General features: G+C 40.9%; 1 protein-coding gene across 1 annotated transcript; it reads left to right on the top strand.

Moving 5' to 3' along the window:
- Positions 1 to 3,261: 3,261 nt before the first annotated feature.
- Positions 3,262 to 13,637, top strand: depdc7a (DEP domain containing 7, paralog a). Its single transcript, XM_039795045.1, has 9 exons — positions 3,262 to 3,364; positions 6,548 to 7,007; positions 7,924 to 8,054; positions 8,162 to 8,354; positions 10,426 to 10,646; positions 10,810 to 10,952; positions 11,046 to 11,171; positions 12,012 to 12,090; positions 12,226 to 13,637. Exons 1-9 carry the CDS (start codon positions 3,349 to 3,351, stop codon positions 12,426 to 12,428), a joined length of 1,572 nt encoding a protein of 523 aa, XP_039650979.1. The 5' UTR covers positions 3,262 to 3,348; the 3' UTR covers positions 12,429 to 13,637.
- Positions 13,638 to 13,778: the final 141 nt, after the last annotated feature.

Below are 13,778 nucleotides of genomic sequence, written 5' to 3'. Positions count from 1 at the left end.
GTCTTGCCTTTTGTCACCTCTTTCAGATGTCTACAAGTTCCACCATTTTTCCCTCTTTAAACTTCTCATTATTTCGTAAAAGTAATTGAGGCCAAAAGAGGTAAAACAATTACAGAATATTCAAAAAAGAATACCGATTTGTGTCTGAGAACCTTTTGTTTTTTTCCATTCCTACCTAATTTTTCTCATGACCCCTTGGGATGGGGCCTGACCCCCAGTTTGGGTACCATTTGACTAAACTACCCAATTGTAAATAAAGTTGTTAAAACTAACTCCACGTCAACCATATACAACAGTAAAATGTGACTTACAGCCTGGGAATCATTAGCATTAACAATCTAATAATGCCATATGTTGTTCAGTCACATGGGTCAAAAAGAGTACATTTACTTTTGATACTTTAAGTATATCTTTTTTATTTTTAAAGATTATAGTGTTAGTGGCCAGGTTAGCTCAATTGGTAGAGGTTTACTCCTCGACGCAGCAGCCGTGGGTCCGACTCCGACCCGTGGCCCTTTGCTGCATGTCATTCCCCCTCTCTGTCCCCTTTCATGTGTTCATCTGTCCTGTGAAAATAAAGGCCTAAAAATGCCCCCAAAAAATTATCTTAACATTTTTTAGAGCCCTTTTTTGTTACGGAGTAATTGTACATCGTTTGAGTACTTCCTCTACCACTGGCATTTCAATGTTACATTGGATCCCTAAACAGAAACGTGCATAGTATTTATATCTTTCTTTTTTTTATGTCACCTTCTTGAGAAAATTCCTTTGCCATCGTCATACCTGTTGACAAATTACGACTTGACTAACACTGCACGACCGATAAGCATGAAGGGGAGAGAAAAGGAAATATGCACAGCTTTCCGGGCACATGGAGACAAGCAAGAGAGTAAATATTGCTTTGACCTTGTGGACTAGAATTTCTTATTGTTTTAACCAGAGCTCTCTCTCTCTGTCTCTCTCTCTCTCTCTCTTTCTCTCCTGTGTTGGTGTAAGACATGTTTCACCCTACAGCACTGCAATCATCATAATGCAATGCATTCATTTGAAGAGTTGTAAAACCAGTTTGGCCCTCAACCGAAGGCTTCTTATTCCAGTGGAACGCACTGAAGTTACCTTTTATTTACGGTGGGTTTTTTCCTTTTATTCCCCTTGCTTGGACGTAATGGCTGTTTAAATATAAATATATATATCTATCCACAGCAACAGAAAAGGTGAGTTTAAAATAAACATACAGCATGTTAAAGCTACAACCAAGTATCCTGAGCTTCTGTGAATTCAGTGCTCGGAGATTGTTTAATGCCTGAAACTGATATGATTATGAGTCATAATTCATTGTGGTGGTGACAATGTTAAGTGTTACTGTTGAACACCTTTTTCAGTCACAAGTAAAGAGTGGGGTTTACTTTTGTGAATGCCAACAAGATAAATTAAGATGTGATATTCCATTTTTATATCAGGGAACTTTATTAGACAGCACCAAGGATAGATGCAACAATGCAACAAATCACCAGCCAGACTCGAACCACAGATGTTGTGATTCACGTTCAGCGTCTTAACTGCTGAAAGATTTACTCTTCATCCCTACTTTATACTCTTTAAGGTTACTCCAGCAATTTTGCATTGCACTTCCATAAAGTTGGTGGACTCACAGGAGACAGATTGATGTAGCCAAGACATTCCTTACATGTATTTCCTGTTATGGCGCAAGCTCCAAAAACACTGGATCCTACATTTTTCATAATGCATCTTTAGCATCTTTCAGTAGCCCCTACTGCCTCCTAAATGCCCAATTCCTTCAAACCCCCACAATTCTTTTCGTTTGTAGTTTAAGTCTTAAACCCAAGCCATTTTCATAACTGTTTTCATGGACTAAGTAGTACTTCTTATGACGAGTAAACCAAACATCGTGTGTAAAGTTACTCACGTGCCCACCTGCAGTTTCCTTAGAGCACCCTGCCTTGCTCAAGAGCAGCTCAACACTGTGAAAGAGGAAGAAATGTCCTGTGCTTTGTCTGGAAATCCAAACCAGTGACCAGCTCACAACTCTCCTTCTCTAATGTAATAGTTTGAAAAGGCACAAGAACAGATCTCTACTCCTTGACCTAGAGTAACCAAGCATTTTTCTACACGAAGAGGACTGTAATCAAAGCGGGTTTGCACGCCTCACCCCATTGCACCATACCTGTGTCGTGCGATTACAGTGGCTGTCTTCCTTTCTGTCTCCCTTTTCAGCGAGTGACATTGGGTTAACAGTAGCAGTTCACTACTTTTCTACGTCAGATAACACCTCAAGAAAAGGTACCAGCTAGGGGCCCCATTTCATGAAATCTGGCCCTACTAACAGCTCCTGAGTTTACTCTGGGGTGTGTATGTTTGTTTGTTTGTTTATGAAGACCGTCTTGAAACATTCAAGTTGAGTGAGAAGCCTGATCCCAGACAAGTTGGAACAGCATCTGGGTCACTTGACACCCGAGGCACCTGCAGTCACACTTGGACAACAGGAAACAACAGGAAACTGTTTGTACCAAAACATCCCCTATCTTTTATCGTGTTTTTATCCTTTACATCCCAATCATTCAAACTCTCTCTTTTTCTTCTTCTTCTTCTCCTTCTTCTTCTTCCTGTCTGTCTCACATGGTGGCTGCTGTTTCATACTGTAGGTCTTTATCAGATCAGATGAACTTGTCAGTGTAGGCTTTAAGGGTGTGACTTTGTGAGTGTAAAGGTTGTGTGGAAACTTCCTGGATTTTTAGCATTTCCTTCAAATTGAAAGGATTTGATTTGACCAATAAAAATGTTTAATAAAGAAGGCTAATTTAGTACAGAATGTTGTTTTGCAAATTCTGCACATTGGCTACTCAGCATTCTGTTCAGGCCTACCAGTGATAAAATAAAAAATTGTGAATCTAAATCAAGTGACTGCAAACTTCAAAAACTTAAATGAAGCTGGTTTAAATAAACATTTCAAAACCTTTTAACTTTTAGAGAACCATAAACTAACGTTTCCTAAACGTTCTGTGTTAGTGGGGATGTAAAGGTAAAACCTTATGGATGAGCTTTGGTTACACCGAGGTAGCAACCATTCATGTTATTTCCAGTTTCAGCTCAGGAAGATGCCCACATGTAGGCTAAGAATAAGCGAGTTAATGCGCCTTTTGTCAAACTTCAGTGGAACAGTCGGAGCTGGATTCTTACCCTGGCCGGGCAGGGCGGCGACTGGGACATGAATAATGTATGGCGGTGGGAGGGCACGGTTTCGGAGTTAGTTGCGTGCGTCACGTTGTGAATTGAAGACCAAGAACATGGTCTGAATGGCTGTCTTTACAGTCACTGGAAGACGTTTTCATGCACCGAACACCAGGTAATAGCCTACTAATTTAAATCACTTTTAGCTGATAAAATAACGGCTATAGATGTTCTTAATTTACTGTCGTGTTGTTTTAAATTATTTGGTAGCCCGAAGAGTTTGGCTTCTTTAGTTATGACACTTGCTGCGTTGAGATGGAAATTACATTCCCATGTGTCAACTGCTGCTAATTTGGTTGAAACTGGTTTTCAAGTAGAAATGTAGGCTAATTCGCCATATTTCAACAACGTACTGTATTGCTATTTTACGCACACCGTATGGGTATGGGTTTGGGACTATTGTAATGGGACATGTTGCTAATCGAAAATGTTTTACTAAAGATTGGACATTGTTAATAAATATACAGTGTCACCTTTGTTTAGACGTCTTTGTAATTTAATTATACCGCTAAACATACTGTAAAGTTTTTTTAAAAGCTTGTGTGATGAAAAGAAAAATGATACCCTTATAATAGGCCTATATATTTTTTTTATCTCATCTGCGGAACAACTTTGATCTACAAAAGCCAGTTATCTATTTACATGTAAACAGATGACTGTCTTTGTAGATCAGTTTTAAGCTCAACAGCGTTTGTGTTCTTGACATTTGTGCTCAGTGCCTGCAGTGTTTGTGTTGAAACGGCAGATCAGGGTAAATAACATGGACTGGTAATTACGCATGTGTGTATAGGCCACCATACACTATATAGTGTATGTATAGGCTATCACACAGGATATGAGGGTTGAAATTCAAACGGGCCAATAACCCTCCGTGGTTTAGCGTGTTCATATTGTGCCCTGAGGCTTGACCAGTTAATCTCACTGGTCTCAGCATGTTGGAGGAATGAAGGTATCTGACACCACACAGCGCATTTTCAACGCACGGAATCATTAGTCCCGAGTTTGGTGCAGATTCTTGCAACAGTGTTAAAAGCATTAAATCAATGCTTTGGATTTTCTGCCGCAGTGACAATGAAGCTCGGGTAGAGCGGCGTTAAACCCCGCGTTCTCAAGGGGAAGATCCCCATGTGGCGGCTGCGCTGCTCCCTCCGCGATTATTTACCTCCACTGATGTGTACAAACACACGGTGCACTGTTATCCTTGGCTTAATCACAGGCCATTACCTGGTTTTCATCCTGCAATCTATCTGCGAAGTATTTTTTTTATAAAGAGGACCACAGTCACAGGGAAGAAGTCTGGCGTCAGCTGTGCAAACTATGCTCTAATCTCAGCCTGGCTCAGGCAACAAGAGGTGACAGAGCACAGCCGGGTTCCCAGGATTGTTCTGACCCACACCTGACCCCTACTGTTTTCCTTTTTAACAAGCATTAATGGATATTGATCAGATCCGGATTTATTTTGTGACTGGTAATCCATGGGACCCCTGATGGGATTCTCCAGATGGTCCTCCTGCACTAACTCCTACATCAAGGATTTCATTCTGATGTCTGTTTCTACTAGTTTTCCTGACCAAAAGGTATATTATTCCTGTGATATTTTGTCTATAGTGAGTTTATCTATTGATTGATATTTGCATAACAGGGACATATTCTCACATTTATTTTTAAAGAGCATTTTTCAAACTTGAGCGTCCTGAAGCAATGAAATAAATATTTGAATGCATTGCATTATCATCAGCCTGTTATATTTCTCAACATTCCTATTATGCATACAAACACAAAGGAGCTCCTTGAACAACTGCCACAGCCCCATGTTGTTCTTCCCTGCTATGCAAATCCCCAGTTCAGGACAGTTTCTTCTCCCCCAGAGGGAGACACAGTTTGACGTTGATGTGTCTCATTAATCAGCACATCGCCGAGGTATCTGCCAAACACTGTCCTCCGCTCTCTATGAGCTGTTGTACATTTGAAACGCGTGGGTGAACATCTGGTTGCTGCTGTACCGTTCCCGAGTGTTTTTGTTTTCAACTTTTACAGATGGGTCAATAATAGTATTTGTCGTGGTGTGTTATCTTAACATGGAGCCTGTGATACTGCTGACACCGCCTGATTTATGGCCCCTGGCCTCAGTGATCCTCTCAGAGCCCCCCAAACATTTGCCCAACAGGCCTTAAATGTTTCCTGTTGTGAGATGAAAGACACACAAACATCTCACTAAGGCCACCTCTGCTTTCTCTCATTGGTCTGGCTTGCGGTTGATGACACAAGTCATTTTCAGTAAACAAAGACCAATCATACACAGACGGTCAGATGAGATATTTGGAGAAAATGCACAATGGAGTGTTGAATGTGTGTTTGATTGCATGAATCATCTGTGTGCATGTGTTAGTAGCACTGCAGACCAGCCAGTGGAAAATTTCAACAGGAACATGTGAGGATATCTCTTGTGAGAAAAAGGCTCACAATATGACCATTGTCTCTGTTTCCTTGTGCGTGTGTGATTGAGTGTAGCGTGTGTAGAAAGATTGCATCGGGTGTCTGGTGCAGTAAGAAAATCAGGCACAGATGATGCTCTTTGTTCTTCTTTGTGTCTTTAACCTACTGGCTGACTACAGCATTTTATTCTTAGGTGTCAAACATCTGTTAAGTGAATTAGAATTATAATGCAGCATAATGTACACGAGAGGATTTGGGTTCGGTTACTACCCTCATGAGATGCATTGATCCTTGACATTGTGCTGTTACACCCACATGCAGTAACATGAATTCAGATTGTGATTCTGAGAAAGTGTTCAGACAATAGACAAAGCTGAGAATGTCTATTGTGGAATAACAAGTGGATCACCAAAATAATTGTGTACAGAAAAAGTTTGTGCAGGGTTTTTTTCTACAGCGTCTGCATTTATCAAAGTCTATTTTAATGTTGATTTTTCTTGCTACTTCCTGTGCATGTGATTATGTATCTAATTAATTTATTAATAGCGTAATCAAGTGAAAAATGGCCATCACAATGTCCCAGAGCCCAATGTGGATATCTTCAAATTGCTTGTTTTGTCTGACCAGCATACCAAAACCCAAAGATATTCATTTCACAATGATGTAAATCACAGAAAATCAGCAAATTAAGATGTGAATCTTGTGAACTGTCACCATGAAACATCCAGGAAGCTCATTCCCTGCTTTTCCTTGCTGATATCAGAGTTTATCACCTCTACTTCAACCCTCATTCCCATGCCTCTGATTGCCTTTCCTACCCTCCGTCCACTGACTCTCTCCTCTCCTCCTCCTCCTCCATCAGAAGGCATGGCTGGGAAGCCTTTCCGGGCCACCTATATCTGGGGCAGCATCATCTCCAATCTCCACACTCGTGTGGCGGTTAAGCGCCGGCGCCACAACCTCAAATCCTACCATGACTGCTTCCTGGGCTCAGAGGCTGTGGACGTGGTGCTGGGACACATCACCCTGAACCGTTTTTTTGGTGATGAGGCGGTGCCCCGCTACAAGGCCGTCCGTCTCTGTCAGGCACTGATGGACTCCAGGGTGTTTGAGCCGGTGGGCGTCAAAGTTTTTGGGAAGGAAAAGAAGCGAGCCACATTTGAGGACAGTAGTTTCAGTTTGTACAGGTTCCTGAGCCCGACGACTGGCTCCTCATCATCGCTGACCAACACCAACTCTCTCTCCACTACCACCATCGAGAGCGGCTATGACTCACCGAGAATGAACAGGAACGAGAACGGCTACAGTCCGTCACATGAAAGGTACAGACTCGTGTCATAACATCTTCAGATCTCATTTTTGATTTGCTTTGTTCTCCTTCCTCCAGAGCTAATCCCAAATCCAGTATAGCTTTAGACTGGGTGCCTTTCGAAACTAGTGAGGCGTGACCAGAGGCTCCTGAAGTCCCATCATGTCTTGATACTCTTAAATTCCAGTAACCCCCTCATTACCAATGTGTGGCAATGAGTTTTAAATTCAAATACAAAATTAAAGTGCAAAATCAAAAAGTGATTTTAAAAGATGCAACGGAGGTAGTTGCTCTAACACATTTTATTTGCTTTCTCGCTGAGAGTTAAATGAGAAGATCAGTACCACTCTCATATGAGACAACGGTATCGAACATCTCATGTTACTCTCAGAAAGAAAATCAACAAGTATTTTCCAAAATGTCAAACTAGTCCTTAGTACTTTAAACTAAATAAAAAAGGTGATTGCCCTTTACATAGAGGCGGGAGAATTCAATTCTGAGGCTGTCGAGCATGTAGCGAAGACAGACAGGATGCCTTTCCATGAGGTGCTAACACATGGCCTCAGCGCTTTGTGTTGTTGTGAGAGTGACAGCTTCAGACTTGACCAGACAACAGGCCTCACTAATGGGAGATGAAAGATTCAAAGGAGCCATGTGCTCTGACAGCTTAAATGAGACTTTTGTCATTTGCAACATGGGCCATGTCATGTTTTCATGGGAATACTATAAAAAGAGAGAGAAGAGAAGACTTCACATGTCCTATTTGATGTTAATCAGAACGTATTCAATGCTGGAGGTCGAGTATTTATTTTTCCCGTTTGATCGGCATCAAATCAGCCCTAAATTGCGACTGAATCGCACTTACAACGACATTACATTTGTCGCTCTCAATCATTTCCATTGATTGCTGTTATTTTGTGACTCTTCAGACAAGGCATGCCAAGCTACTCCACCCACTCCCCTGTCAAAGCAAACAAATCACTGGAGGACGTGCTGGGAAACCTCAACCTAAGCTCCACCATCACTCCTCAGATGATCAACCTCGGCCTCTCACAAGAGCGTAAGTTGTCTTGACGTAAAACGGGCACCGTGTTTTCACGCAGCAAATGATGTGTCTGTGTCTGTGTACCTATGACCCATATGGCTTTTAACTCTGTGTTTTCACAGTTGTGGATGAGGTGTGGCACCAGCAGGCGGTGTTCAGGCTCTTGCAGCTGATAGAGCTCCCCCTGTTGGAGAAGCTGTTAGAGGGTAAAGACACATCGCGGCCCCCCCTGCATGGCATGGACAGCGACCCGGACCTGTTGTATACATCAAGCTACCTAGACAGAGAGGTCCTCAAGGCCTTCAGTGAAGCACAGTAAGTCTTCTAAAGCTTTTACAGTTGTACAAGTTAATATTATTAATCAAATTTATGTTTCTTGTGATCTATCAGTCCTAATCTGCTGTTTCTTTAAACTGTCAACCAGCTGCTTTACAGACAAACTGCTAATAAAATCCTACATGAAATATGTATATAAGGATTTTCTGGTTGCGTTTTGCCGTGCTCTTTACTTAATAGGAAAACATGCGCTTATTATGCAGTAATTTGTTGATTTGTTGAAGGTAAAATGACTTATCGATGTGAAAGCCATTTAAATGATTGTAATTCATTGAAATTGTGTTGAAATGAAAGTTATGTATGCAGTGGTGGTACTCAAGTACTGTACTTTTACTGTATCATTTTGAAATACTGGTACTTGTCTGTTTAAAGCTACGTTGTACTTTCCTATCCTCCAATGCATTTCAAAGGGGCTTATTGTACTTTTTCACTCTGCCACATTTATTCAAATGTTATAGTTGCTACTTACAGTGAATATAAAGATTTTTCATACAAAGCACATGCATATGATGCATTTGTTACAGTATAGATTAAACTAGAGATGGCCCGATACCATTTTTTGCTTCCTGATACCGATTCTGATACCTGATACCTGAACAATTGTATACTACTATGCCTGTATGGATGTGATATGATTTCTATCTTTGTTGTCTGTCTGGCTCAGGTTAAACTCTTTGTGAAACATGAACAAACACAACCAATGAATGCCACAGAACTTTCTTTTATTCTCCAGTTTGACAGTCAGTTATAACGGAAAAAGAACATAAATAAACTACTTTAACGTAGATTTTCTTTAGGGCTTAATTACGTGGTATCGGATCGGTGCATAAACTCCAGTACTTCCCGATACCATTACCAGCTTTTTAGGCAGTATTGGAGCTGATACCGATACTGGTATCGGTATCGGAACATCTCTAGATTAAACTACCAAGTAGTATAAGAGGCAGTTAAAATCAGCTTGTTATTTTAAACATTAAACTACCACTTGCATGTTAATGCATCAAAAGTAATGATCCAATAATATAACACTGACAGGAGGCATTCTGCATAGTTGGTACATTTACTTTTAACACTTTCTATTGCTAGTACTTCTGTACTATTATTGTAGTGACATTTTGAATTAGGGCTGCACAGTTAATTGCAGTTTTATTGAAATCGCAATATGGACTAGTGCAATTTCCAATCGCAGGGGGTGCAATATCTGTTAAAGGCAAAATATTTGGCAAACCATTCTGAATGAAGTATTATGGTGGTGCAGAGACGTCCCGGCCTACAAATAGTATCCTACAGACTAAAGAAACAATCTTTGTTTGGTACAGATCCTTGCAAAAATCCCACTATTTTAATATTATTTTTTAAATTTTAATAGTTTTCAATGGAAATGAGAATAATGAAAAATTATCATTCCCTCCAATATCATGAATCATATTGCAATATCAGTCGAATTAATTGCAATTAGATATTTTCCTCATATCGTGCAGCCCTATTTTGAATGCAGGACTTTTATTTTTAATTGTTTTTTTATAGTGGTGTTGCTACTTCTACTTAAAGCTTTAGTGCGTAACTTTTTGATATTAATGAACGTCCGTTACATTCAGCCCATTGTCAAATGAGTTGCTACAAAGCTAATTAAGACTATCAGCTCCACACAGCTCCCTCTGTATTTCTCAGTATGGCTGTGTTCAGAAGATTGTGTCATCCGGTGACTTTCCGGCGCAGAAGCTCGAGTATAAAGATAATGACCTCTTCTGAAGAGGCCATTATGTTTTATTTTTTAATCCTCCGTGTCCTCCTTGGCTACTAGCAACTGTGTGGAGGAGGGGTGGGGGCGTGAGCGCGATCACGTAAGGACGTAAGAACTACGCACTATAGCTTTAAATAAATAATCCTGATGAACTATTGGTTATATAAAAAAAATAAAAAAGACCAAATCCATGCTTAGAAGCAGTCAAGTTCTCCCTAAATCACTAAAGGTCCTTCTGTCTCTCTGTTTCACTTTGACCAATCTGTCAGCTGGGTTTAAAGTCATTCCACTTCCCTCTCCCCTCAGGGCTGATGAGTGGATGTCGGGGGCAGTGGACTGTCTGGAGTTTCTTCCTGATGAACTGGTGGTGGAGGTCAGTCGAGGTTTGGCCGGTTGTGCTGACGACATGCTCCGGTGTAAGAGTCTGCTCTACGAGGTCCTGGCTCAGCATTACGGACACACACAACAGCCACCTCTGCTCAGCAACCACGTGTTCGACATCCACTCTGGCATCTCCGAGCTACTTGGTAAAAACAGATCTCTTTGTTGTCCTGTTGTTGTTGTTGTTGTTTTGATGAGGCTTTCATGGTGATGCATAAAAGGCAGGTTTCATATACCATGCCAGTTTAATCACAAGCTTTTCTCAAGCTCAGCATTTTCCTCCTGGTATTTTCTGTGGTCTGTTGTCAGTGAACGGCAAGCAAGAGCAAGCTCTAGAGGCTCTGCAGCTGAGCCTAAAGCTGCAGGACTCTCGCAGCAGGGAGGAGCTCCGCAGGCTCCTGAGATTCATGGCTGTCGCGGCCAAACCACAGGAGGTCAAACTGCACAAAGAGGTGAGCACTGGTGTGTCTGTCGCTCAAGTCAGTATATGCATATTCTACATACAGTATGTTGATCTTTGTTAACACGAAAAAATTCTCTGTCAGATCGAGAACAGAATGGCAGTGAAAAGGTCTTTCTCAAGTGCCATCGTCTACAGCAGAAGACTCTCCAAAGGAAAGGTGGACTTGATGGTTCTGTTCATGATGGATAACCACTACGATCTGTTCAAAGTGAGTGCTCCTAATTCATCTTTTTTTTTTTGCCTGCGTGCTTGTGTGTGTGCGTGTGTGTCCGGTGTTGTAGGAGGGATGTAACAATCAACATCTCCGCTAGAGAAATTAGACGTTAGGTTGATGAAATTCGGTTTTAAGGCTCTGACACACCAACCCGATTATCGGCCGTCGGACATTCTGGCGAGGTCGGTGACTCGAGTATGTTCCGTGCCGTCGTCAGTCGGAGGAGCCGTCGGCATCCATTTTGGCCGCTTTGCCTTGTTGAATCGGCCAGTGGGCAGTCGGACTCAATGACCAATCTGATTGGTGGAGTGCTAGCCCTTGACTAGCGAATCAGTGCTTCTTCCAAGAAGAAGCCAGAGAGCTGACAACGCCAGTATCTTCTTATTACTAGCCATCGTATTTTCTTCTGTTCAGCGAGTAATGACAACAACGATCCTTCTTGACTACTATCAACACTCTCTGATTAAAAAACAATGACTGACGACAGCGTCTGCGTTTACTAGGTCTAGAGAGATGTTCCGTCATTTCCGGTTTACATTTTTTGGGCGACAATACAGATTAGCGCCGCCTACTTTTATGGAGACGTCTTGCGCACGCGCAGAACGTACGCTCAAGTCGGCGTCGCTTCGGTGTGTTCCGAGGCACTTTTTTTGAGAGACGGGAGCCGACTGATCAGTCCGACTGCCTTTTCTGCCGACAGTCGGGTTGGTGCGTCAGAGCCTTTACACAGAAGCAGGATTCTACTTATCATAATTGTATTCGTATTGATATTGGATCTTTAAGTCAAGATAAATGGAAACTTCATGTCTTATGTTATGCTCTCTTTTCCACCAGATTCCCGTTTCATTGCACAAGATGGTCAGTGACAGAATAATGAATATTGTGAAAGGGAAGGATCCAGATGTGACAACAGGTTTGCAGATTTTCCCTGTATATATTCCTGTTTTTCATATTCATTCAGCTGTTTGTGTGACCACAGAACATTTTTTCTTGGTGTGAATAAAGAAGAACACTTAATTTATGTTTTTCCAATCTCTCTTTACTGCAGGACCAACGTACTGCACAAGAGTGAGTGCTAAGGCCTACTCAGAAAATACACAAAAAAACACTAAAGAGGAACTTTGGTCCTTGCTCCAGACCATCCATGAGAACCCTAAACTCTCCACTAAAGAGAAGAGACGGCTGCTGGGACAGTTTTATAAAGGCCATCCAGAGATTTTTGTTCAGTACTTTGGAAATAAGATTGTCTAGTGTCAACATGTTGCTACAGTGATATTTATTATCATGATCATGTATTATAAAAGAGGCAGATGTAAGAACAAAAGCTAATGTGATGTAAATTCTAAGATGTGCACAGTAGAATGTGGATTTTATTTACTTGTATGTAAATAGTTTAGACTACTGAACAAGAATGTGAATTTTAACTGTGGAACTTGTAATGAGCTGCGATATTTAAGGGCAAATTTCATTTCTTAGATATTTTCTTTGGTGCAGGCCACTAACATGAAATGTCCTTGTCAGTTATATGTGAGACTGTAACTTACCCAGAATGACAAAATGAACCAAGTGTTCTTGAGAGTAAAAAAAAAAAAGTTTTTACACTGCAACGCGTCTTGATGGCATTCGGACTGTCTGCATATATCGCTTTTCAATGGATGTATTCTTTGTGCTTGTGCAATAGGAACAGTGTTAGCAATAAAAATGTGTCTGTTCATGTGGTTTCTCGTATACAATGTGATGCACAGTAGAGCTATGTCTTGAGGAACCCTCAAACGGAAATTTGAACCTGGAAATTTAAAGTCCAATGTTGTGCTGTAGTAAACAGTCAGAGGCATTCATGAGAATCAGCCCTCTGGGTTTTTGTGTTTGCTGGAACATATCAGCAAAACAGATGTTTGTACGTTGTTGTTTTTTTAACTTAAAACCTTAGCCGCGTTTTAGTGGTATCTTCAGGGTTCTGTTTTGAATAAGGTTTATGTATTCATTCGAATCAGCTGAGGAAATCGCTTCCACATTTCCAGGTGACATAAGCATTCCCAGACTAAGTTTAAACCACTCACATCTTCTTTGTATTTTGGCAAATCTTAATAAAATTCAACTGGAATTGTGTAACATTCATACATGTACATTGCCCCTTTTCATCGCAGACACAAAATGTGTGTATTCTGATAAGAAAAAGAGAACAAATGGAATCTGGTTTGTCAAGTTATTTATCCAGTTTGCAGTATGTTGTGTCCATTCTTACTTGACCCCTACACAGGCCTTGCACAGACTTACAGTCCCCTCCTTTTTAATAATGAGGCCCAATTGTGAAATCTAAGGCTGTTTTTTTGCTATTGAGATTCCCAGTCAACTAACGAACTTGTGAAATTGTTTGCTACTGTTTTTCTGCAAAATAGAAGAAGTAGTTTGGAACTACTGTAATGTTGAGTTTATGTTTCATAAAAGGCCAGTACTGTTTATCATACTCTGTCATTGTGTATATTCAAAACACATAAGCTTTAACGTCAACATCTCACGAGTCCAGTTTAAAATGCAGTGGCTTGTCAATTCAAATAAGAAAATGAGCAATGCTTTCCTTTCCAAGACTTGTCGTCTAGT

The sequence above is a fragment of the Perca fluviatilis genome, chromosome 3 (genome assembly GCF_010015445.1).
Source record: "Perca fluviatilis chromosome 3, GENO_Pfluv_1.0, whole genome shotgun sequence".
Classification (NCBI taxonomy): Eukaryota; Metazoa; Chordata; class Actinopteri; order Perciformes; family Percidae; genus Perca; species Perca fluviatilis.
Note: the sequence above shows the minus strand (reverse complement) of the source record. Positions and strands in the feature narration are given on the sequence as shown.